We start from the raw sequence: 26887 nt of genomic DNA, 5'->3' as shown, positions 1-26887 counted from the left end.
GAAAGCTGGATTGGGTTTTAAATTTTTTTACCAGCAGCTTTTAGCTATATGTCAGAATAAAGTCAGCCACAGAGTTCTCTCCTTGATCTGCTTGGTCCTTCACATTTCTCTGAATTCTCAAAGCAGCTGAAGCCCAGAATGGGGTGGGGTGGGGTGTCTGGAGAGGAGGGGCTCGGGCACCAGCTGCCGTCCCAGGACTGACTCGTCTATGTGTTTGTTTCCAGTTTATCCGCACTACTTCTGTAGGTGATTATACAGCATCCAGAATACGACAAAGGCTACATTTTGAACTTGATGCAATCTTTAATCTGTCAATACTTGTTATATGGACCATAAGATATTTTATTGGAGTTTTTAATTAGTGAAAAATTCATGAATACCAGAGAAAAAAAAAGTTCCTTATATTTATGTAAACTAATGACTTCATTTATATACTTCCTTTTTCTTGTATATCCAGGCTATGAATATCCTTTCAGATCAGTTCATCTTCTGATACCTGATTTTAGTCTTTCAAATGGTTGTACTGTACTACTTGTCTGTATAAATCCTATGAACAAATACAGGGCTTTTGCAAATGATGCATTTATTGTAATTATTCTTGTTTAATTTTCAAATGTTAAACCATGAGAGAAGGAGTTTTACTGCGATTGTAAAATCATCATGACACGGTGTGCATTATCCTTCCAGAATGTAACCAAGCTCTCCAACAATCACTCTGAAATGAGTGAACTTAATTTCAACCAATTGTTGTATTTTAAAGACTGACCCAAACTGTACTTTGTTTCTGGGAAGAAATGCTTTTTGTCTGCAGCGTGAAGCGATTTAAAAGTACTGGGTGTTAAATGTGAGCTTCTAATGAAATTTGGGCTGAAAGGATAACTAGAAGACCACCATGAAAATCTCTCCTGTAACCTAGTCTCTGTGGACCCAGATCCCTCCTCTCCGGTGAGACTCTTCGAGGACCAATCGCGATGCCCTACACCCGCTGCAGAGCCATCCAGCTGGACAGTAAGGGCGCCACATCCCCGACAGACAGACAGCAGAGTGCAGCTCTGACAAAGGCCTTATTTTTCTCATGTAGATCATCTTTTTACATCTGTTTGTAAACATGTTTAAAGAATGGACCTAGGCATACATTTTTAGATTTTGATGACATAGCCATTTTGGATAGTATAAGTAGCAAATGTAACTTTTACTTTTTCAGCAGCACATTAAAGCAGCCAGCAAGAGATGCGTTCAGATCATGGTGCCTTATTATGCAGCTGATCTCTCAGTAGACACAGACGGCACGTCTCTTTACATGTGTGTTCTGCCTTTCCTTGTACAATTCATTGTTAACATTCTGATTTTCTATTAATCTTTTGTGAACTTCCTGAATATGTGACAAAGTATGTACAGTCTACTTTTGAACTATTTTTTATCACAGTATTATTTATTGCTTTCTTTCAATAAAGTACTGAAGCAAAATTTCCCACTGCCAATAAAGAGTGCCGAGGGTAAGCTGTACTCTCAATGAGAACAGACCAGAGCTGGTCATGGGAGCCCGTGTCATCACACGGACATTCTGTTATGAGAAACGGATGGATACAATGGAAAGGCTAGAAGGCGGAAGTATAGGTGTCCCCAAAGGACAACCAACAAGGAGACAAGGGACTCCATCACTTCAGCACCTGCGGGGACAGGGCCCCTCTGCTGCTGAGGTGTGGGCAGCGGGCCGAGGGTGGGAACAAAGTGCAGGTGTCGAGGCTCACCATGGATCCCAGGGTGGGGAAGCCGAGGGCAACACTGACGTGGACCCGAATGATGCACTAGGGAGTATACGTGTGCACACTTGTGTGTGGGAGCTTTTCATGTTATTTTAGTCAACAGTATTTATTATTCATATATCCATAGAAACAAGAATGTAGCAGGGGGAGGTGGGAGGGAGACTGAAGAGGGAGGGGCCGCACGTACACCTATGGCTAATTCATGTTGCTGTACGGCAGAAATCAAACCGATATTGCACAGCAATTATGCTTCAGAAAAAAAGAACATAGCAAGGTGGTCAGGAAAGTATGAAACAAAGATTTCTCATAGAGATTTATAATCACAACTCTGTGTACATCTGGGAACAGGCTGCCCACCATCATCAGAACTTCCCACCAGCATCAGACATTTAACCCCCAGCATCAGGCCTTAGTCAAGCATCAGGACCTCCCCCAGCATCAGACCCTAGTCCAGCATCAGATGTTCCCGCCCCATCATCAGGGCCCTCCCCCAGCATAAGGCACTCCTCCAGCATCAGGCCTTAGTCCAGCATCAGGACCTCCCCCAGCATCAGGCCCTAGTCCAGCATCAGATGTTCTGCCCCAGCATCAGGCCTTAGTCCAGCATCAGATGTTCTGCCCCCAGCATCAGGGCCTCCCCCAGCATCAGGCCTTAGTCGAGCATCAGGACCTCCCCCAGCATTAGGCCCTAGTCCAGCATCAGATGTTCTGCCCCCAGCATCAGGGCCTCCCCCAGCATAAGGCCCTCCTCCAGCATAAGGCCATCCCCCAGCAACAGGCCCTCCCCCAGCATCAGGCCCTCCCCCAGCATAAGGCCCTCCCTCAGCATCAGGCCCTCCCCCAGCACCAGGCCCTCCCTCAGCATCAGGCCCTCATCCAGCATCAGACCCTCCTCCAGCATCAGGCCTTCCTCCAGCATCAGGCCCTAGTCCAGCATCAGACATTCTCCCAGCATCAGGCCCTCCACCAGCATCAGGCCCTCATCCAGCATCAGGCCCTCCTCCAGCATCAGACCCTCCCCCAGCAAAGGGCCTTCGTCCAGAACTAGACTTTCCACCCCATCAGACCCTAGTTCGCCATCAGGCCCTCCTCCAGCATCAGGTCCTGCCCCAGCATCAGGCATGGCAGCCCCACTTGTCTGACGCTCCTGAGCACACTTAGGCAGCCCCAGAGCAGCAGGACAATAGCTCTTGAAGGATGTGTATCTTTAGGAATCACCTGCAGAGCAGCAGCAGCTGGGGTCTGTTTCAGGCCAAGGAGAGGCAAAGAAGAGGCACTTGTGCCAGAGGCAGCGGTGGGTGTGGGCACGTTCCCCAGCTCTGCTTCCTCCCTGAGGGGGCTTTGCTCTCTTGCTCTTCTCACATGGTCACTCCAGGGCCCCAGGGCTGTGTCCTTCCAGATTCACGGTCTCCTTGATATCTCAAGCCCAAGTCCTGAGTTGCGTCCCAGTCCGCCGTGGCAGAGGGCTGGGAACACCCAAGCTCAAGGGCTGAAAGGATCCCAGGGGGACAGCCGGGCCCCAGCGGGTGGCAGAGCAGGGGATGAGGGTGGCCGCCCACAGAGAGCCCCACAGCAGCACTGGAAGGAAAGCAGGGATGCCTTAGCTCACTCGGGGACGATGCCTGGCCTCAGCACTCAGATGTCACCCCCAGCAGCTCTGGGGACACAGGAAGCCGGTGAGTGACACCACGCCACTCGGGCCGTGTGGGTGGGCACTGCTGACCATGGCCTCGATTTTCATTCCGCTTCCAACTGTCCCTCCAAGGGCTGGCGGGCTCCTCCTCCGAATGGCACAGATATTTTCTTTGTGAGTGAACACATCCCGGCTTGTTTCTGTTGGCACTGTTGTCACTCTTCGTGTGTTTTCCTCTTTTCAACCTGTGCTTGCTGCTCTTCCAGTTTGACTTAGGAGCAGCCCCCTTATTTTCTGCATTTCCTAGTTGTCAGCGTTCCCTGGGGCTCTCCAGGTGGCGCTAGCGGTAAACATCCTGCCTGCCACTGCAAGAGATAACGAGAGATGTGGGGTCGATCCCTGGGTTGAGAAGATGCCCTGGAGAAGGGCATGGCAACCCACTCCAGTATTCTTGCCTGGAGAATCCCATGGACAGAGGAGCTACTGGGCTACAGTCCCTGGGGTCACAAAGAGTCAGACACGACTGAAGCAGTTTAGCACACACTCAGGTTTTAGTTCAGTCACTCAGTTGTGTCCAGCTCTTTGCCGCTCCATGGACGGCAGCAATTCAGGCTTTGCTGTAAGTCACTGTCTCCTGAAGTTTGCTCAAACTCATGTCCATCGAATCAGTGATGCCATAGAACCATCTCATTCCTGCTGCATCCACCAGAGAGGTGGCTGGGGCTCGGCAAAGTGCATGGTCCCACTGCGTGGATGTGAACCTGCCCTCACCACTGCCTCACCGGGTGACCATCACTGTCTCCTTCCCTGCAAATTGGGGGGTGGCAGCACCTGCTTGGAAGGGGCACACACAGCATCTGGTATACAATCAATGCACCATCCAGCCCAGTGTTGTATTTACTAACAAGAGGGATAGCACTGAATAATCTGCTTCTTTTTCTCTCTTCTCCCTTCACTGTGCTCCAGACCACATTGTTTTACTCACCCTGTAAATCCCACACCCAGAAAAAAGAAGACACTCAACAAATATCTGGCTGAAGAGGCAGGAACATACCCTGTCCTTAAGGAGATGAAGCCGAGAGAGACAGGGGCCTGATGATAACACTGCGTGATGAGGAGACCCCAGGAGGACCTGCGTGGCTGTGGGCTGGGGTGGGGGGCATGGGCAGAACCCCTCATGAGCTCCTGGGGATGGGGAAAGTGGCAGGAAGGAGGGGATGCTGTTCCTTGTGGGGTGCCCACAGATTGTACCTCACTCCTCTCCGATGAGCACTTAGGCCGTTTCCAAACACTTGTCACTGTTCTGGAGGAAACAGTCACTGCCCGGTTCCTACTCAACCCATTTCGTAGAATATGTTTCTCATCGGAGTATAAGCATCTGCTTTACTCATTCCATGCTCTGTTCATCCACCCATCCAGCCAGCCATCTGTTCATCCACCCGTCCACCCATCCACTCATCAACTGATCTGATCATCTCGGACCCTAGAGAAGACAGACGCCTCCTCCGCTCCTCCCAGAAGGACACCCAGCTTGAGTGACAGAGGCCTCGTGGGGACAGCGGGGGAGACACAGAAGGGACATGCATGCAGACCCTCCTCCCTCTGAACGGTGAAGCACCCACCTGGTCCTAAGGCCTCCTTGCTGGTGTGTCCAGGCCGGCCCTTTTCCTTCCTGCCAAACCAACGACCGATGGAGGACCTGATGCCCTTCTTCTTCGGGGCTTTCTGCAGCGAGTCCTGGCTGCTGTTGCTGTTGCTGGGCTTGCCCCCGGGACAGTCCTGAGAGCCTGTCACGCTTCGGGGAGAGAAAACAACCTTTAACTGGCACCCTTGTGCAAACACACACCCCTGCATAAGACCTACTGATAGAACCAGCCACCCAGCAACACCCACGCCTCAACCTCACAGCAGACAGTGGAGTCTCCTTCACCAACCACACTCCACACGAGCAATGCAGATTTCCGGCCACAAACAATGGCCCCAGGAAGCTGAGATTCTCTGACTGGAGCCCTCCCCCAAGGAGGGAGGTCTTCACTCCAGAGGAGCTGGTGCAGAGGGAGCCCCGACCCTCCCTCAGGGTCGCTGCTCGGCAGGTGACGACGCTCCCAGAGAAGGCGAGCTCCCCAGTTCTGGGCAGTTCCCCCCGCCTCCTGCAGGGTGACCGTCCTCGGCCGTGGCAGGAGAGCGATGGTCACTGTTCAGGGCTGCTGGGCAGGTGACCACATGTGCCCTCTATCGAGTGCTGCCTGGCTCACGTCGGGAGCTCAGCAGGTGGGGGTCTGAATGAGGACAATGTCAGTCACAGGAGGGGACAGACAGTCTCCTGAGAGGAGGCCCCTGAGGAAAAGGGAGGGACCCTCAAGAGCAAATCCGAGAGGCACGGAGCCGTAACCCTCAGGAACGCGCCCCAGGCTGGGCAGACCTCTAGCAAGGGCAGGAAGAGACCTCCCACAGGAGTCAATACGCAGAGACAGATGTTTTCTAAAATCACTGAGGTCACTGAGCTCTTCTACCCCAGCACCTGAAGTTCACCACTAAACACAGGCACCGAATCCAGTGGGATTCCTTTACAACCATCCTTGCAACTCTTTCAAGACAAGAGCCACAGGGCTCCTGAAACTGACCACGAGGTGAGCAGGCCTCTTACTTGCGGGCGTCCCTGATGTCCTCATCGCTGGCTGTGCGCAGTGAGCCCATGAGCCGGTCCAGCCGAAGGGACCCCAGTGAGGCGGAGGTCGAGGTTTCACATTTGATGGTGTCATCTTCTACCTCTTCCTGTAAGGCTGGCAGCTGAGGGAGTGAGGTAAGTGTAAAATTGGCTAACAATAGACTGTGTCGAAAAAGGCAATCACACAGGCTTTACATTATAACCAGAAACTTACTTGAAAATATATTAGCTATGCTATCCGCCAAGTACAAAAAATGCCTTGTTCTAGCTTAATGCCATCTTAAAGGACTGTTTGTTCAAGAGAAGCCGGGCCGTGGAGCAGCGAGAGCACCCCACTGAGTGCAGAGACCCCGGACGGGAGCCTCCCTGCAGCCGGGCTCTGCACTCCCTGAAATCCAGAGACCAGATGGCCCTGCCAGGCAGGACAGCAGAGCCACGCCAGCACCGTGAACCCTGCATGGCATGAACTGCCCTGATGAAAGGACTGTGCTCATCGCCAGATGCTGCTCAGAAGCACCACTAGCAAGAGTAAGAAACCTCTCAGCAAAGCCGTCCAGACCTTTCTATTTGAAGGAGAAAAGGAAACAGCTTGTACCACCACCCAAGATCATTTGTAGTGATGATGCAGGTTACTGACCCCATGACAACAAGTGAAACACACAAAAGGTACCTAAGCCCTCCGTACGAACACCATGTGTCTGGCTTGTATTTCTCCGTAACATACAGACTGGGGGCTACACACTGAAGTGCTTACACCCAGTTTGAGTGTCATTTGCTCACTGGGGTTTACATAAAGCTCTCCTAGGTCTTCACTAAGAAATAATCTTGTATCAACCTAGAGGGGTGGGATGGGGAGGGAGATGGGAGGGAGGTTCAAAAGGGAAGGGATGTATGTGTACCTATGGATGGTTCATGTTGAGGTTTGACAGAAAAGAACAAAATTCTGTAAAGCAATTATCCTTCCATTAAAAAATAAACTAATTAAAAAAAAAAAGAAAAAGATGATCTCGCCTGGACTCCCAGCTCTTCCGCTAGTCCTGGGTCTGAAGATAGGAAAGACACTGGTGGCAACAGTGTGGGGAACAGATGAACCCCTCGGGGTCCAGACAGGTCTCAGTTATACATTTGGGTGTGTGGTTAAGCAAGGGAGATTTGAGGAAACATGTTGTTTTAATCAACTAACCAGTCCTTTTTTAATGGGATTCTGTAAAGAATACTGATCCCCTGCAGCCCCACAGGAGCTTGGTGACAACAAAGTGACTTAGTGCAAAATACAGCTGAACTCATTTAACAGCAGCTGGATAAACTGGGCACCCTCCCCTGACCTCTACCAAGAAACCTCAGACAACAGAAGGCTACAAAGGCTAGAAATTATCCACATGGAACTGAACAGGGATCAATCTCAAATTCAAGTTAAAATAAGCACTTATAAAATTCAGAAAACAACAAAGAACAGAGCAGGGAAGGGACGCACCTGGGTTGACTATGGACTCAGTGGAGACAAACACCTGCTTTAGAGTCAGGGACCACGGCCAGCCCCTTCCCCCGGGCCTCCTCCCAAGGAAGGCTCTGGGTCCGCAGCCTGGCCGCCCTCCCCTAGGATGGGAGCCGCCCCACTGGTGCCCACATGACTAGGATCAGCAGTGCCTTGTCCTCACTTAACAGGAGGGCAAAGCAGGCCACAGAGTGGGCGAGAGGCACACCCAGGTCACCAACCCCAGGGTGATGGCGCTGCTCTGCTGTGTCCAGCAGAAGGACTCCCGGGCACTGAGCTGCCTGAACTGGAGCACGGCTGCCCGAGTCCTGCAGGAAGGCCCCAGGAGTGCTCCATCAGCGGGCTGGGAGTGGGAGAGGAACAAGGAAGGCCAGCCCTCGGGGAACTGGACTCCAACAAGAGGGGCTCAACCAAGTGACCAAACGGGAGAGGCAGCGAGCTCCCTCCTGATGCTCCCTCCATCAGGGATGCCGTGATGGACACGAGAACCTCTGGAGCAAAGCGGGCTGGACGGCACCACAGGAAGTGTCCAGGCTCTGATCAGACCAGTCCGAACCACACTGCTGGGTGTGGGAGCCTGGGCACGGTGCCCGGCCTCTCTAAGCCTCAGTGTTCCTGTCTGCTGAATGGGGATAACAGCAGCCTGGACCTCACCTGGGCGTCTGCGGGATTAGATGACAGACTCGGGAAGCACTCGACACGGTGCCTGGCGCACAGAGTCTCCTGCACACTGCAGGAGACTACCCACCATCATTAAATTGGCTTCCCCCAAATCTAACTTCTATGGCTCTGATTCAGTCATTTGTTTAAAAAAAAAACTATAAGCGGAAATTCCATGGTGGTCCAGACGTTAGGACTTGGCACTTTCACTGCCAGGACACTGGTCTGATTCCTGGTTGGGGAATTAAGATCCCATAAGCTGTGCAGCATGGCCAAAAATATAAGTAAAGAAAAATTTTAAAATAATAAATAATACTATGTCTATTATAAATAAGCATGAGATGATTACAAGGCAAACAAGTGGGAGACAGGCAAACTGTTACAATTGTCCCAACAAATGACCTATTTCCAACAGAACCATCAGCATACTTTAAGTGGTGGGTGAGTTTCATTACTTCCATTAAAATGTAAATTATTCACCAGTACATAACCACACAGTGTTCATTCATGTAAAATGATAAGGACTCTCTAATACTTTACAGACAAACAGAGGCATGCTAAATTACTAAATAGTATACATTTCGACGATGCTTCCTTAAATCACTAGGCTGATAAATGCATGCAAAGAAATGAAGAGAAACCAGATTTCTTGCTACTTTGAAGCTAAAAATTCAAGAATCAGTACAGACAAACACACTATAGCAAAAATGATGGCAAACATATAAGTGAGATGAAGATTTAGAGAACATGTAACTGGAAACAGAACATTTCTTATGACCACAGAAATTAAATGAGCTATTCAAGATTTACTAGAGAAACACTATAAATTATTACTCAGGAAGATACAATTCTATTACAACATCATGATGTATTAAAGCACAGCATCCTGTACAATAAAGGCCCTTAACAGTTGTCTATTCTCAGCCAAACTTCTCTATAAGTTAGTTTCTCTTCACAGAAAACATGTTATACTTTAAAATAGTAATTTAACTGATGAGGAAGTTACCATAATACCTATTTGAACACTGAACAAATCTAACCGTCTATTGGACATTAACATAAAATGCTTACCTAGAATTTGATTTAAAAGTTCTCAAAATAAATGTATTAAAGCAGGTTCCCTGTGAAAATATGTAAGAAAGAAAGCTAGCATAATAGCAGGTGCAGTCTTTATATTTTATTAACCATAGAAGATGCTTTTTAAAGAGTCTAGTAGAGACATTAACTGTGCAAAAGCTGATGAGATTTATAGTCTTAAAAACAAGCACCAACACAGAAAGGATATTGTGTCAAAAGCTCATTAATTCTACACGTAAGAAGATCATTTCTTTAGGTAAGGATAATCTCGTTTATGAATGACACATGATATGCGGTTTAGGATCCATCTACATTATGCTTGTAACTGCATAGTGATATGCTAATTCAAACTTACTGCTGTGGGGGAAAAACACCATTTGATGAGACATGAAGACAAAGCACAAACCCGACTAAGGGCACACCTGCTGTGGACCACAGCACTGCTATGACCAGAGCAGGTGGGAGGACGGGGAAGTGGAGATGGATGGGTCAACTGCAGCCTCGGGGGCGAGGTGGGGCAGTGGTGGGAAGCTGGGGTCTGGACTGAAAACCACTGAGCAGACAACAGGATGAGCCAGGAAATCAAAACCAATGATGAAAGCAGACACACCGTCAGAGAACTCCAACAGCAGGACAAAAGATACAGAACTGTTCTTTTACAAATACTCGGAAAGAAATCAATTGTGAAACTACAGAGAAATCGTCAAAGAATTTTAAATATCAACTAATTAGCCAATGATGCAAATTTTAAAAACAGTGTCTCCAAAGACCACAATATGGACTAGTTACCACTTCACATGCCGCTAAATGGTTCACAGTTAATTTAATTCTATGCCGACTAACAATGCAGCTAACATGAAACAGGTGGTAACCAAAAAAAGTGAAAATACAAGTGCAGTTACAAAGCAGAGTGTTGTAAACATGAGTTCATGGGGTAAACAGCAATGCACTCCCAAAACCTAAGCTAAACACGGAAGAAAGCTGGAACATGTGCTTTAGAGCCGCACACTCTGTCACCAAAAGCCCTAGGTCGTCATCCCGTTTTCAGACTCGGAAGAGTGAGGAAGCCAGACTTCTTCACTGGGGCCCTGGGGCACCGGGCTTTTAACCTGGTTTCACACGCAGAGCTGGCCTGAGCGCGCGGCCAGGCCCATCAGCGAGCAGACCAGTTGAGATTCCTAAGCCAGGGGTCCAAATATCAAGACTCATTTGTCGCTGTGTGATTATGGAATGATTTCGCTCAGTCGCGTCCGACTTTTTGCGGCCTCATGGACAGTGGCCTACCAGGCTTCGCGGTCCATGGGATTTTCCAGGCAAGAATACTGGAGTGGCCTGCCATTTCCTTCTCCAGGGGATCTTCCCAACCCAGGGATCAAACCCGGGTCTCCTGCATTGCAGACAGACGCTTTACCGTCTAAGGCACTAGGGAAGCCCGATTCAAGACTAGGCAGTTTAAAAAATCTTAGACCTCTGAGCGAGCAAATGTACCTGATTTTCTTCTGGGTAAAAAGAGAAAAAACAAACAAACAAAAGAAAACCAGTGTGCTCGGGGAGGGACGTGGCAGGGAGGAGGCAGACACATACCAGAGTCATGAAGCCCAGCTTGTCTTCTTCTCTCTCAGGGCTGGGCTGCCTCCTTTTGGGCATGGAGCGCCCTCTGCTGGGCGGGAAGGAGCCGGCATGCGAGGAGGCGGGATCCAGATTGAGGGAGTTGGAGGAGTTAAAGCGCCGAAGGTTGCTGAAGCTCCCACTGCCCACCCTGCTCTCAATCCCCTCCGCCCGCTGATCCGTGTTCTCCTTGTCTTTTTGGATCAACCTAAAACAGAATAAAATCATCACCTGCCTTTGTCAGCAGAGGAACAGGTCTGGACAGCAAATGTGGGCTTGCATTCTGTGTCACGATTAGCAAATTCCAGGAAGAGCTGCTCAATTAACATCTCAGCAAAAAGGTTCAGCTTTCCCTCTTTGGAATATTCTCAAACTTAGAATAACTTATCATTGAGTCTTACAAAGTGGCCCCTCATCATTCACGTTTGATTTGACTATTTACTCTAACATTCTGATGGGGCCTGGGGGGTGACTCTCCTGTGAGGAGATACCTGAAGCTGACCTCCTTTACCTTCCCTGCTCTCAGGGCAGAGATGCACGTCAGTGCCTCAGAGCTTTTCCGCTGGGAATCGGGAACTCCGTATAACCAAAACAGCCATTCACGAGCAAGCTGGAGTTTCTAAACACAAGTCTCCAGACCAGATGAAGTGCTGAGTTGAACTTCTCATTTTGTTTTAAGCTTGTGTATGTGCAAACGCATCACTTGATGAAGTTCTCCACCAGCTTTGTGTGAGTTTCTGGATTCAGGTCAATGTGCTGCATTGACCTAGAATTCACAGTTACTGCTCTTCTCCCCTACTGTGTCATGGATGATTTTATATACAGAGTAAATGCATGATTATGCAAATAAAATGATTTTAAAATTAAAATACAAGATTCTTACAGGTAGTAAACTCTCCAGTTTCACTTCTACTTATACATCTTGAAAGTTTTTCACTGTTGACAAGTTGATGGACAGAATTTACCATTTACATCAAGTCAACTTGTTGCATAAGGAAAAATCACTTTTACCTGACAACTTGCTCTAAAAATAAAAATATTAACACATAACTGTTCCAAATTCCCTACGGGGATGAGGAAAGACAATCTTTCTGAGCTTGTCTGTGCTCAAACACGGCCCACAAAGCAGTCTGTCTCAGCATCAAAAGTACAGGCGGCACCATCTGCGTTTGCTGGTTATGCCATTCACCCCTGCCTTTTCCCCGAGACCCCGCACTCGACCGGCAGGAAAGGGCACCTCGCCAGGGGTGACAGGATGAGAACAATCTGAGCAGCAGCTCTGCCAGGTCCTGTGCAGGGTCACCGGCCTGCGGCCACTCAGAACGTGGACTCGGGACAGGAGGCACAGCTGTGAGGGTATGGCACCAGGCAGGCCTCAGGGCCCCCAGCACCTCGGCGGCACCCAGACCCAGGGCCCCCTGCTCACCACGAGGCGGGCCTTTGGGTTCTATCCTGCTTTGTAAACTGTTATAACTGCCAAGACTGGGTCTAAAGAAAACATTTTAAATATACTGATGGGATGAGAAAAACTCAAACACATTTCCTTGGATCACTGTCTTACAACAAGCCAATCTTCACAATGTATTAAGTTAAAAAGGAAAATACAGATCTGAGTGGGAATTTGCAAGCCCAGAACCCCAGCTTTTCTGTTCCAGGTGGCTTTTCACCAGAATGTAGAAGGCTCCGAGGGACACACGAGGGTGAACCCTCAGTGCTGGAGGGTGCACAGGCCACAGGGGACACCGCCTCGGCACCTCACCCACCTTGGGGCCCAGAGCTGAGTGGGGTACACCCCACAACGCCCCCCCACAGAGTGCTGACACCACACTGTGGACAGAATGCCCTGGCTGACTGAGCTCTATAATCAAGGGCAATCTGAGAACGGAAAATTCTCGAAGCAGACCTGAAGTCAGTGTTCTCACTATGGAACACTCAGACTTCTCTAAGCAGGAGACAGCTGCTGAGAGAAGCCGAGTCTCCAGGGAGCTGGGCTCAGGCGCACGCACCAGCTTTCTTCGTTGATCCTGTCCAGCTGCTTCTGAATCCTCCCGGCCGGAGTCTTGGCGTCGGCCTGGCCGCTGGGCGACAGCAGAGCGGGCGCGCTGAAGAGGGTGACCCGGTCGCCCTCGCCGTCTGACACGCCCTTGTCACTCTTGAACAGCTGGCCCACGTTGGCCAGCACGCTGGCTTGCTGCCCGCGCTCCTGGTCCTGAGGTTTCAGGGGCTGCGCCTGGGCACGAGAGGACCACGTCTCGTCAGCAACATTCTGGGCACCTCAAGTCTATCAGGAACTGAACACAATTTTACATGGAAGCCCTGACTTTGGACAAATGGGCCCTGCTTATGAGACACTGCCATCTCTTAAGCGAGCAGTACTGAAGAAACGGGCAGGAGGAGAATCCAGTTCCTAGATGGCCTGGTGACATTCAGGTCTCAGTGTGGATGGAAGGCAATCCTATGAGGTTATTCACAAGGGTGGGCGATGGAGTCAGACACAAAAAACGAAAATTACAAAAATACATCCTTGCTTCCATCAGCCAGGCTGAAGGAAAATTAGAAAAAGAAACCCTTCAGCTCCGCAGCCGCTGGGTCCACCCCACCGGTCATCACTGGTACTAGTTCGCCGAGGAGTGCCGTCCTCGCGGGTTCCCAGCCCTCCGTTTCCCAGGCTGGTCTGAACACGCACAGACAGGAGTGAGCAGGGGCAGCCAGGGGATGGGAGGGCCAGCCTCCCGTGGCTCTCCTCTCAGGGCACAGGCCCTCAGGCGGTTCTGGGGATGGCCCCTCACACCGCAAGGGTGCCTCTGTCATCTGAGCCGCACAGGAGAGTGCCTGCTGGGCCCCGTGCCGCCCTCCCGCTCTCACACCTCACACCCTTCTCTCTGCAAATCTCCCCCCTGCCCCACTCTCACCCAGGTCCTGCCTTGTTTTCCCAGACATGACCTCAAAGCAATGGAGGGGAAGCCTCCAGCTGCTGGCTTGCCGGCTCCCTGTCTCCCGCGGCCAGTACCTTCGCTTTCTGTCTTTGTCACGACCCCTCCCCAGGGCTGGGCCACCCCTTTTCCTGGCTCAGGACCACCTGCCATCTTTCCTGCTCTGCTCCGGTGAACTAGCTGCCTATGGGTTCACCCCCATCAGCCCGATGAGCACATCCTCTCCATTCTCTCGCCTTAAAATCGCACATTTTTGAACATTTTCATTCTGAGAAATTGTACTCTAAGTGTTCCATAGCAAATAGAAACACTCAGAACAATACTAACCCTTCTAAACCATAATGAATAAGAAGTTACATCTCAGGTGTAGAAAAGCTTCTGGAGGAAACATGGCAAGCCATTGACGACAACGAAGTCTATGGAGAGAAGCTGGACTTGGGCTCGGGGTTCGGGTGGTGGGGGACAGGACTCACTCTATTGCCCTCGCTCCTCTCATTGCTTTAGACTGTCTCCATGGACCTCACATTCATTCCTGGGGATTCCTCACATTCTTTCCTCTACACCCCACTTCACTTCCTCACGGGGTAAAACAGGTCAAACGGCCAAGTTTCCGAGTCACTCAACTCAACCTGGCAGCTCTGTGCTGTCGGCCACGGCAGTCACTCGCCTTGTGCAGCACACTGAGGATGTGACGCAGGCCGGTGCAGAGCTCGATGTGGAAATCACACAGATTTCAAGACTTGCAGTGAAAAGAGCATGAAAAGCAGCCCGCTCATTTTTAGGAAATTTTAGATTGTATATGTGGCTCGTATTATCTTTCTGATGGACAGCACTATCCACGTGAAAGGCTCATGCTTTGTCTCAGCTTTTGGGTGAACCCAGAAAGGACTACTTAGAATTCTGAACCACACACAACAGCCACACACTCTAAATCCGCCTATAATGCAAATCACACTCAATGTTCAAAACCAGAAATGCTATACACATTACAGCAGTGGACTAGCCATAAGGAAAATGTAACTCCACTTCCACTAAGCATCTGCAGTAACGGTAACAATGAACCCAGCTCAGTTCAGTTCTTAACACATTTCTAAAGGATTTAGAGATTTAAGGACCTTGTCCTTTTGCATTTCTTCTAAATGCTTTTTTGCATTTTCAACTTCCCATAGGAGAGAATTCTGAAAAAGATACATACAGTGCTTTAGAGTCAATTCTTACCAGACGTTGCGTGGACTGTAGGATGGCTACTCTCCTGTCTGAAAGCATAAAGCACCTCGGGATGAAGGGCGGACCTTGCGCCCAGAGTGAAGTGTCGGCACGAAGCGGGATGACAACTGTTAACACTAACTTGTACACAGAAAAACTCCTCCTTCCCCGACTGATCTTCTAGATCCAAGGAGGCCAGGTCCCTGGGGTAAGTGAAACTGCTTTATACTTGCTTTCAGCTTTTGCAGTTCAGTGGTCACTCAGGAAACTGGCTCAGGTTTCACATGTAAAATTCAAACCTGAGACAAAACTATCCCCACCTCAGGGCCAGCCCACAGGTCAGGGTGAAGTGAGGTCTCTAGTGAGGTGTGGGTGTCATCTTGGGTTTTGTGGGGGAAAAATGTGCCACAGAACTTGTAGTGACCATGGGTCTCTCTCAGACAAGCGTCGCCCAAGCGCTGACCTTGGCGAAGGTTCTGGGCCTCGTCTTTAGGGCATCGGTGCAGCTGGGACAGGTTTTCCCTGAACCTCAACCAGACTGTTGCCCACTGAGCTGCTCTGATAGAGGTTCTCAGACATTTTCCAAAGCAAATAAAAAGAGAGATGGCCGGAGTTGGAATACGAGAATGCTTGCTTTTACTTACTTCAATCTTTTCTATCACATTATATAAATGATCCTGAACTAAACTTATTGATTTGGCTGCATTGGGCCTTAGCTGCATCATGGGCGATTCCTTTGAGGTGATTGCCACGTGGCAGGTGGGATCTTAGCTCACCAACCAGGGATCGAACCTGCGTCCCTGACCTTGCAAGGCAGGCTCCCAGCCACTGGACTGCCAGCAAAGCCCCAGAAATAAACTTCTAAGAAAGAAACGAAGGGGTGAGGGTGGACCTAGAAGAATGTTCTAGCACAGCAGCTGGTAACATCGGGGCCACTGGTGATTCCACCTCACTGATGCTTTCTGGAAGGGTTGCGGGCACACATCTATGTCTGTTCCTTTACACACTGCCTGTGGATGCTGTCACGCTTATTGACTAGCATGAAGGCATAAGGCATCAGCATTCAAATATTTTTAAAGCAAAACAAAAGTTTACTTTGAATTGGCTTAGTCATAAACAGAATCCCAATCTCAACAGCCTCTGAGCAGCAGTTCTGAAAGTAAGGATGTGCACCCCTGATCCGGAGACATTGAGCTCTCTACTTAAGCATAGAGGGAGCCTCACCGAGGTCTCATGATGGGAGTCAGAACCACAGCCCCCTGGGAGCCCACATGTGAGGCTCTGCAGTCCAGGCCCAAGAACACAGCTATGGTGGGGACAGTACTGACACCTGAGGCTGGACCTGGGATCCCCACTCCATTTCCTAGATGGTCGGTACCGCTGTGTGGCCAACCCTTCCGGGAAACCTCTCTCAGGGCTCTCTAATGCAAGCCTCCACCATTGCCCTTTCCTGGCGCGCCTTCTGTCCAGGCGCAACTTCGGTTCTCCTCCTGCCTAGGAGCAGCCATCCTACACACATACACCACGTCTGGACCGGCAGTTTGGCATGTGGGACTCCAGCGCCATGTCGGAGGCAAGCACCTCCACACCTGGGCACCATGCCCTCCGTTTGATGGGCCTCGGGCTGGCTCCCTCAGGTTTGAGGGCCACTCATAAGGTCCAACTGTATTCTGAGCAGCTCCCCGGCCTGGCTGGTCAGAGCAACAAGCGTCCTTCTTGAATGTGGGGACCCCCTGGCCACACCACCTACGGGCGACCACATCTGGCCTTGCTCCCGAGGTCGGGTGCCTGGATCAGCAGACAGGGCCACACACGCACACTGGACGGCAGAGACAGGAGCGGCGGAGAAAGGCATTGCCGGCCCCGCCCAGCCGCGTCTCCGGCCCACACGCCCCTCTCCTCCATGCTGCTGGGTCTCTCTCCCGCCTGTCGGCCAAGAACAGCGTCAGCTCCGCTCGCAACGACCCTGTCCTGACGGCACGCGGGCTGTGACCGCAGGGACAGCAAGCGGGCCATGCTCTGTGCGGACCACTGGCCCCGGGCTCACGGGGCGCACACCCCCACGCCTGCTCAAGCAGCCAGTGCGGCTTCGTGTGTGACACGTGGGTGACGGAGGGTGCTGGTGACCGGCTCGTGAGAGGAGAGGTGCTCCTCCTGGCCCCAGGCCCCCTCCTCAGACTGCCTGGGGCGAGCCAGCGCGGGCAGCAGGCAGTGGCAAGCACCGGACACACGAGGGCACACGTTCTTCCTTCCTAAGCTGGGAGGTAAGTTCCAACAGTTTCGCCTCCTTAGTGGCAGAGCTTCCGGAAGACAAAGGTTCAGACTACAAGGCCGACCGGGGACAGACAGCAAAGATGCCAGGGGAGAGAAGAAACCAGCCCTTGAGGGGAAGATCACAGGCAAAAGGGCGCCCCCTGGCGGCTGTTAGTGACCCTGCTCGGGGAGGGTTTGGGAGCACAGGACACCACCGGCCTCCGGAAACCGGCTGGCCCCTCAGGCGCTCCCTGAGCTCCAGGCAAGGCTCCAACATCCAGGCCAGCATAGGCCCGGCCCGCCTCTCCATGCCCAGCCAGTGGCCACCAGCAGTGCAAGGCAACACCTTTCCCACCAGAAGGATGGGGTGGCTGGCTGGCTGTGGGCACCACATCCCCAGCAGCGCCACGTCTCCTGGACGTGGCCTCTCAACCGCGGACTCCTGGGGACTGCAAGCTGGGAGTGGGGCCCTGGGTCTGCACCGTGCCCTGCTGTGACTTATTCAACAATGTATGAATAAAGACTTAAAACTGTGTTCATGACAGAGCTATTTTGGCCATCTCTTAACGAGAATGGGATTTTTCTCATTCTTTATCCTGCTAGGCTTTGAGTTGCTGACTGAACTCTGAGCAGCAGTGACTGGGAGCTGAAGCACCTGGGGACACACAGAGCACAGGACAAAACTGGAGGGAAGTTAACGCAGGGATGACACGGGAGCGGGGACTGTCTGACACTCAGGGAGCGCTCCCATCTCAGACGGGCAGCATGACCCCCGTGTCTGCGCTCCTTTGTGGACTGAGCAGCACGGGGAGGGGCACGGTGGGAGCGCAAGGGAACAGGCCCTCCCTGCGCCCGCCCCCTGGGGACCAAGAGCAGCACCTCTGAGTACGCAGCCACCCGCTGAGCCAGCTCAGCCTCCACTTCTGTCAGCATCTGCTGCAGCTGCTGCTCTGCCAGCTCCAGGCACTCCTGCAGCTGTCGGTCTTTATCCTCCTTCTACAAAGGGAGAGCAGACCATCAAAACGGGCCAAGCGGTGTAGCCTCTGCCATTGCTAGTAAGCTGAGACAAAACCTAAATGCATGTGTCTACAGGATTAGTTTTGTTTCAGAAGCTGCGTCACGGTAATTTTTCTCTCAGTGTTCCTGGGCTTGGTCTCAGTGGGCAGAACACCTCCTGCCAGAGTATTTGCTTTTCCTAAATGTCTCCAAAGAAGTCTTAAAAAAAAAAAAAGTTCTTTTATATTAAAGAAGACAGGTTTCTGTAGAAGCTTATTCATTCCTATTGACAAGTTAAGGGTCAGTACTGACCCTTCTTAAAACGTCACCAGAATCATCATTTGAAGGGAACCCTACCGACCGCAGACGGCCATGGGCTTGTAAGCCAAAATATGGCTTTCATCTCCTCTGAAATACAGACCTGATCAGGATGTGCCTGGGGAAATGCCAGTCAACTAATATTTGTAAATACATGATTATTCTTTTAATAGATCTTCTTACTCTGAAAACTTTCAGTGTAGTACATTTAGACAGATTCTTTTTTGAAAAAGAAAAAAAATGAAATGATCTATACGCTCGGGTTCCTGAGAGGTTAGCATTTATTTCTAAGCAGCTTTCTTATTTTTTCTGTGTGTGTATTACTCTATGTACATACATAAACAATAAGATGTGCTTTAAAACCCTCAGAAAACAACACCATATGGTACGTAGTATTTTCTGATCTGCCTTTTACAGCCATTCTTTTGTATATCGTAATGCTCTTAATTAGCATTCCACATAATACATTTCAATGGCTTTCTAGTATTTTATTTTTGTAGTGGGGCCAATGATACACTTTGTCACACACCAGACTGACTCACTTTGTTTTGGAAAAGCCAGATTTGGTTTTCCTGGTTAAGTCCTGATGATCTGAGACCACACAGGAACAGGAGCAAGTAAAGCTCACCAAACCACAGGACGTACAAACCCTAACCAGACTGGAGCTCTAACCCTGCCTTTTGTCACAGTGACCCCAGTTCCCAACAGGCAGCCAGCTGCTGTGAAGTTCCCTGCTGCTCTCTGCTCTTTCAGTAAAATGCTAACAAGCCAACAGATTCAAGTCAAGTAAAACAAGAGTCAGGAGTGGAATTCCACAAAATGGTCAATCCAAATCCCAAATAATTCAAACCTCTAAGTTGCAGTCACCCTCAATTTTTAAAAAATGTATTTCCTTTCAGTACAGCTGATTTATCATGATGTACATTGACACTTTTGAACGCAGTGTTTTAGGGTCATAAGAACTTTACACTGGGACTTGATTTCCAACATGGGAGTCACATGAAAAGGTCTTTACCTTCCTTCCTCAGTATTCACTACTACAGAAGTCAGACACAGTTCAGGAAAAGCCATTACCTGTCGATGCACAGAATCCTTCTTTGCGATTTCATTTTCAAGTTTATCATGGAGGTTGTGCACAGAGATGGCTTTGCGCTGTGCAGCGAGGTAGCGTTTCTCAAGTGTAGTGATTCTGTTCTCCATGTCCTCCTTCTGGGCCATAGCCTACACCAGGCATTGCAGAGGAGAAAAGGTAAGTCATTATCATAGAATACTCAGATACAATTAAGAGTAAAGAAGCGGGACTAAATCCTAAGTTTCAAATCAAACATAAAATTAGCATCCTCAAAATTAAAGTCCTAGACTTGGCAGTTTTCTGAGATGCGAGCAAAAACGCGCCTACCTCAAATGTCACATTTGCCACGATGGCACCCATCTGTCTTAACGTCTGTCTGGCCACTCGATTTACCGAGCTTCTTTTCTACATAATAAACCCAAACAGCAAACAAAAAGTACACTAAACTACTCTGTCATTGCAAGAATTCCAGGAGGGAAGGTATCTGGCATGAAATGAGGATCTCTGTCTCCACACTATACAGGCAGGCTTGACCCAGAACAGGGAGGGACCTTCAACAGATCCTATAGGCAGCTCTGAGGCTCATTTCCTCAGGTAAAAGTTGGAAAAATCTCATGCAATTTCCTCAAAATTAAATAAGAATATTAATGAGTAGAAACAGAAGTCAAAGTGTTACACAACTGGGAGCAGCCTTCTCAAGCCTAGTTCTTCTCAAGCAGTTACACCACATGTAGGAAACGCTCAAACCAGGAGCAGAGCTTGCTGCCGATGCGAGTCCTGTCCGCCGGCTCAAAATCCATTTCAGGTCCCTCCGTGCTCACTAAGTAACCGATGTTGTCCTAACATTAAAAGTGAAAGGTCTTAAAAACGCTTTTTCCAGAATTCTCTGTGTATTAATCTCTGCCACCTAATCTCCTCCTGTTGCCAAAGAGTAGTGTGAACACGTTATACAAACATGTGCAAATATTTCTGTTTTGAGTTCTCACACAGAATTACTCACACCAAGCTACTAAACAAGTACACCTGCTGTACCACATGTTGGAGGGGTGCACTCTGAGACGGTCTCACGGGGGAGGGGTGGGGCAGGGTGGGTGCTGTCTCTCTGCACAGAGAGGAGAGGCGAGGCTCACAGGAGGAGGCCTGAGCCCCCAGCTCTCTTCTGTTTTCACAGTGACCGTTAGGGAGCTTCTTATAAATCACGACACCCGCAGACACTACTGCCAGAAATATCCTGATTCTGCATGGTTACACAGCATTGGCCTGAGGATATGAGGGTGAGGAAACACCACTCGACTTGTCTGACTGCTGGTATCACAGTCACACATCCTTTCAAGGAGCAGAACCTCAGAAAACTAGAGAAGATGGCCAGGCAAGCTGCCTCAGCAGAGCCCACACAGCATGTTCCCATCTCTCTGGGAGAGCGGGCTCCACAGATGTTCAGACTCATCTGAGTGAATCAGAAGGAAATTTCAGCATCATTGGGAATATATTCAGCACGCAGGTAGGGGGATGAACTGGGAGACTAGGGTTGACATATATCTACTACTGATACTATGCATCAAGTCAACAACGAGTAAGGACCTACTGAACAGCACAGGGAACTCTATCAGTGCTCTGTGGTGAAGTTAATGGGTAGGAAATCTAAAAGACAGGGATATTTGTGTGTGTGTGTGTGTATATATATATTATATATATATATATATAATATATATATATATGAATGATTGGTTCACATTGCCGTACAGCAGAAATTGACACAGCAGTGTAAAGCAACTATACTCCAATAAATGAATGAGTGGATGAATGAATTTTTTAAAAAGGAACACACTAGGCCCCCTAGAACTTGTGGAAATGAGGAGTCCACACCCAGGGTGCAGCACAGCCATGTTGGTCCACTGCCAACGGGATGCCTGGACCAGGCCTCTTCTACCCCAGAGACCTCGACGCAGAGGCGGGAAGGCAGCCAGTGGCGATCTTGCCAGTGCTCTGCTCTTGCTCACGCAGCCATGCCAAGGCTGAGATCACGGGGAGAACAAGGGACCCACATTCCGCCTCAGGACAACAGACACGTCCACTGTCACTCACCTCACGAACGTCCTGCTGTAGTTTCACGTTTACTTCCTTGGACTTGAGGAGGTCCTTCCTGGCCGTGTCCAGGTCCTTCTCCAGCTCTGTTACGTGGGCAGAGAGGGCTGCCAGGCGGTCCTTCATCTCTCTCTGCTCCCGAGACTTCTTCTCGATGATTTCCTGGAGCTCGATCACCTGAGCCAGGTCTTCGTCGCGGGTTCTCTAAGGGGGAAAGGAAACCTTAGACAGCCTTGTTTTGGGAGGGAGGGAACGCAGCACTTCCGGGAAATTGGTGAAGTCAAAACTGCCTTCTGCGCTCTGGAGCTCACATGACCCTCACGGCCACTCAGACCTACATGATGCATTGGTGAAAGGTCTCAACAGCCCCACACAGACTGGATAGTAAGACGAGAACCAGACAGAGAGTGAGACGGAGGACATGCCTTTCCATTGGCGCTTGGCATGTTTTCTTGCTTGTGATTTACATCAAGCACCCTGTCCATTAGTATCTTTTTTGGGTTATTCTTCTCTTTAAGAATCATCAGCGAAAACCAAAAAATTGCATCAGAATAAAGAAATGAGTAAAGACAGCAAAACTCCATTTGGAAAAACTCAACTCAAAACTGAAAATACAGCATAAAAAGAAAATACATGGTGATGCTATCCATCCCAAATAGAACCAGGTGATTGGAGTCAGAATTTGTCTCCTCCTGGACAAAGGGGTGCTTAAGAGATCCTGCAGCTCTGAGCCACAAGTCTAGTTTACTAGTCATTAAAATGACCCAGGTGGGCTGGTCCTCAATCAGAAAGATAAAGAACATCTGATGTCCACCACGACAGCCTTCATCCTTTCTTAAAATGAAAGGATACAAATGACAAACCCTTGGACTGCAAGGAGATCCAACCAGTCCATTCTGAAGATCAGCCCTGGGATTTCTTTGGAAGGAATGGAAGGAATGATGCTAAAGCTGAAACTCCAGTACTCTGGCCACCTCATGCGAAGACTTGACTCATTGGAAAAGACTGATGCTGGGAGGGATTGGGGGCAGGAGGAGAAGGGGACGACAGAGGATGAGATGGCTGGATGGCATCACCGACTCGATGGACGTGAGTTTGAGTGAACTCCGGGAGATGGTGATGCACAGGGAGGCCTGGCGTGCTGCGATTCATGGGGTCGCAAAGAGGCGGACACGACTGAGTGACTGAACTGAACTGAACTGAACTAACTGAAATTACACGATGAATGATCCAACTTACCTTGTTATGTGTGGCACCTAATTCTTCTAACAAACTACACCTTTCAAGTGCTCCTCGTGTGTTGATGTGTGTATATACGTGAGTGCACTTCTTAGTGTAAGCTGCTGCTGCTGCTAAGTCGCTCCAGTCGTGTCCGACTCTGTGCGACCCCATAGATGGCAGCCCACCAGGCTTCCCTGTCCCTGGGATTCTCCAGGCAAGAACACTGGAGTGGGTTGCCATTTCCTTCTCCAATGCATGAAAGGGAAAAGTGAAAGTGAAGTCGCTCAGCAGTGTCCGACTCTTCGTGACCCCACGGACGGGAGCAGACCAGGCCCCTCCAACCATGGGATTTTCCAGGCAGGAGTACTGGAGTGGGTTGCCATTGTATACTCACCCTAATACGCGGCTACTATAACAGAATACATTTAATGTATCTCATTGATCTTAACATCAAAAAATCTGCTTATTAACAGCTTTAAATTCTAAGTTTGAGAGGAAAAAAAATGTTATCCTAAAATAATTCTGTGACTTAGTTTTTAATTGCAAATTGATATACAGAATGTAATAAATCCTGAGACATTCATACCAACTAATACTTTTTAACTGGCGGCTTCCCAGGTGGACCAATGGTAAAGAATCCACCTGGCAGTACAAGAGGGCAGGTTCGATTCTTGGGTCAGGACAATACCCTGGAGTAAATGATGGCCACCCACTCCAGTATTCTTGCCTGGGAAGTCCCAGGAAAAGAGGAGCATGGTGGGCTACAGTCCGCAGGGTCACAAAGACTCGGACATGACTGAGCATGTATGCAGGCAACACTTTTTAACCATATAAAACTCTGACTTCTTACAGAAAAAAAGTATTTACAAGAATTCAAGAAGCTCAAAAGTCAACTAGTTACATAAATACATGCATCATCCACCTAACAAGGCTGCAAGTGTACAAATCCGGGATGGCCGGGTGGCTGGTACCTTCTTGTCCAGGGCCTTGTGGTGCTCAAAGAGTATTTTCAGCGACTTGAGGACCTCCAGCTCGCTGGTCATGCCCGCTGGGGACTGCGCCTGCCACTTGCCCACCTTCGTCTGGAGGGATGGTGTATACCGGGAAACCAGGAACTCCAGGTGCTCCAGCAGCAGCTGCAGGGCAGGGTCAAAGGAGCACCGTCAACCTCATGCTTGAATTCAGGGCCGATAACCCCTCTCAGCCTCATGATATCGCCGGAAACATGCTAAGGCAAGTCGGAATCCTGCCAGTTCAGTCTAAAGTTAGAGTGGACTTCCCCAGTGGCCCAGTAGCTAAGACTCCACACTTCTGCAGGGGTCATGGCTTTCAATCCCTGGTCAGGGAACTAAGACCCCACACAAACTGTAGCATGGACAAAATTGTAAGTTAAGAGAACTCCCTCCTCAAATGTACTAAAATTATAGTAGCTGTCATCATAAATTTGAAGCAAAGTATGAGACTCCAAACTGATCTACCCTGGTCTGCTCAGTGGGAAGATGTGAAAAATGACTTGAAAACCAGACAGAGTTTAAGGACTGCAACACGGAGCCCAGCGGTGGCCCCCGCGGGGCAATGTCAACACGTGAGATTTCCCCTACTGACCCTGGTGTTATTCCGCTCTGCATTCAGCAGAGCTATTTCTTCTTCTCTTGCAAGAAGCTGTTCCCGGCATATATTGAGTTCTTCCGTAGATGTTGCCAACTCCTAGAAAACAGTGAAATGAGTAAGTAACTAAATGCAAACACAAATTAAAAAGAGAGCGAGACTCTGAAGACTGACCCTGTCAAGTCTCTCCAGGCTCTACACAAAGGGTCTCCCTGCCCCTCCAGAGAAGAGGGGGTCCACTGATCCCAAGACCACACAGACCACCACAACTCAGACCGGCCTTCAGCCTCCACCTCGACCTGGCAGGCACGCGGCAGGGGAGAACCCAGAATCCAAGCCTGCCTTCTCAGGACCCAGGGAAGTCTGAGAAACTTCCCTAAACATAAACCTAACAACAAAGTGGATAAAGAGATTCTTAAACGACACACAGACAAGTGACCTAGAACCGCTGGGAAGAGTGAGGAAGAAAGGTAAGATCTACAAGGCCATCAGGCTTTGGAGTGTTCCTCTGGGAAAAAGGCTGATGGCACCCCAAGGCCATCTGTTAGCCTGACTCCATTGAAGTCACCCAGTCATTCAACAAACTGGAGAAAATGTTAAATTCATGTTTTCTGTATTTTATCACAATTTTCATGCACGTGGTGCCGTCCATGTGGTGAACTTGCTCAAACTGAACCACATGGAATCTTTCATTCTTCTAGTTTTCTTTACACAAATAAAAAAATCCTGGGCTACATATCCCCTACTACATACTGAGTATTCAGCACCTAGAACACTGCCCAACACTTGTTAAGAGGCATGTAGTAGACATGTGAAGCTATGAGGGTGTATGTTATACACACAAACAGTAAGTACCCGTCATTAAGATACTGGACACACTGTTCTGTGCTTTGTAAGACGGGAGAGGTTAAGGGGCTTAGCCTTTCTGCTTCAAGGACTGACTCTATAGCTCAATCCACGTGCCCCAGTGACTCCTCCAGACAGCGTTTCCCTTCCTGTGGGGCCCCCGCCGTCCTCCACACAGCACCTGCACAACCACTTACAAGGTCAACTTGCTGGGGTCGATCTTGCCCAGAAGGCCAAAACACCCTGGCCCGCAGTGCCCACAACCATGCTAACAAAATGAAACACAACTCCAACGCTTCGCCGGGTGAAGGCCAATCCGACGGGCCCAGCCCCCGGCTGCTCTCACCTCAGGCCGCTCTGCTTCCAGGACTTCGGCCGAGGCCAAGTTCTTCCTTGTCTTGGCCTTTGCCTTGGGGATGCAGCACTGGAAAAGCATCCATAGACGGGCCCTCCTGCGACCCATCCTCGCAGATGGGGGCAGCCCCCCACTCAGGGGCAACTGCTGTTTCACGGTTAGATACCTCAACACCCGAGCTATCACCACCGATCTCACACTACGACCACCACTATTCACACTACGAGCACACTACTGTGCTCTCACACGCACCGCTCCCACACACCACTCTCACACACTACTCACACACGACGCTCTCACACACCACCCTCAGACACACCGCTCTCACACACCGCTCTCACACACCACTCTCACACACTACTCACACACGACGCTCAGACACACTACTCTCACACAAGGACCACCGCTCTCACACTACGACCATCAGCGCTGCTGTCTCTAGAAGAAATGGCACGAAGGCTCTGCCTCCAGCACGTCTCCCAGGAGCCTGGCACCTGGAACCCACTCAGTCACAAGGGGCTCCGTGGTAACAGGGGGGCTGGGCTCAGGCCCACCATCAAGGGTGCAGAGAGGGGGGAGGGGCTGCCAAAAAGATGACAGATGAGTGTGGGCTGCAGGAGAAGGAAGGCTGTGCCCACAGCTCAGGCCCGCCATCAGACTTGACCCTGCAAGGGGACTGGTTCACAGTCGAACCAAATAGTAGAAACTGCTTCAGAAACCACCACCACTAGGAATGAGCATGTCTTCTAAGTGGGCTTCTGCCTCCGCCACCCCCCAAACAAGCCTCCAGTGAGGCTACTGAAAGGGCACCACTGAACTCAAGGGTGTCCCCAGAACCCACCCGGGTGACAAGGACTCGCCGCACTAGCTGCCCCTCACTCTCACTCGGAGCTCGGTCCTCCCTGACTGACTCCCTCACTTGAGCTCAGCAAGGGCTTGACCAACCTCGCTCCAGGCACTTAAAATGAATTCACAGTGGGTACAGGGCTTTCGTCAATCTGCTGCGAACTCGCCCTCTTCACTTTGACCCTGGATGCCAGACAACTCTGCCCCGTGGGGGCTGCACGGTGGAGGTTCAGGGGTGTCC

The 26887-nt window shown here is 50.0% G+C and overlaps 1 protein-coding gene across 1 annotated transcript; it reads right to left on the bottom strand.

The window, feature by feature from the left end:
* Window positions 1-1856: 1856 nt before the first annotated feature.
* On the bottom strand, window positions 1857-25908 carry LOC138432339 (liprin-alpha-1-like). Its single transcript, XM_069573704.1, has 16 exons — window positions 25792-25908; window positions 24597-24698; window positions 23957-24127; window positions 23382-23397; window positions 23011-23059; window positions 22196-22298; window positions 21771-21974; window positions 19688-19834; window positions 18179-18295; window positions 17286-17369; window positions 16797-16865; window positions 12914-13137; window positions 10884-11115; window positions 6047-6189; window positions 5022-5194; window positions 1857-3764 (listed from the first exon to the last, which is right to left on the bottom strand). Exons 1-16 carry the CDS (start codon window positions 25906-25908, stop codon window positions 3703-3705), a joined length of 2013 nt encoding a protein of 670 aa, XP_069429805.1. The 3' UTR covers window positions 1857-3702.
* Between the last annotated feature and the right edge of the window lie 979 nt (window positions 25909-26887).

Source organism: Ovis canadensis, chromosome 2 (genome assembly GCF_042477335.2).
Source record: "Ovis canadensis isolate MfBH-ARS-UI-01 breed Bighorn chromosome 2, ARS-UI_OviCan_v2, whole genome shotgun sequence".
Taxonomy (NCBI): domain Eukaryota; kingdom Metazoa; phylum Chordata; class Mammalia; order Artiodactyla; family Bovidae; genus Ovis; species Ovis canadensis.
This window is presented reverse-complemented; position numbering and strand designations above follow the sequence as displayed.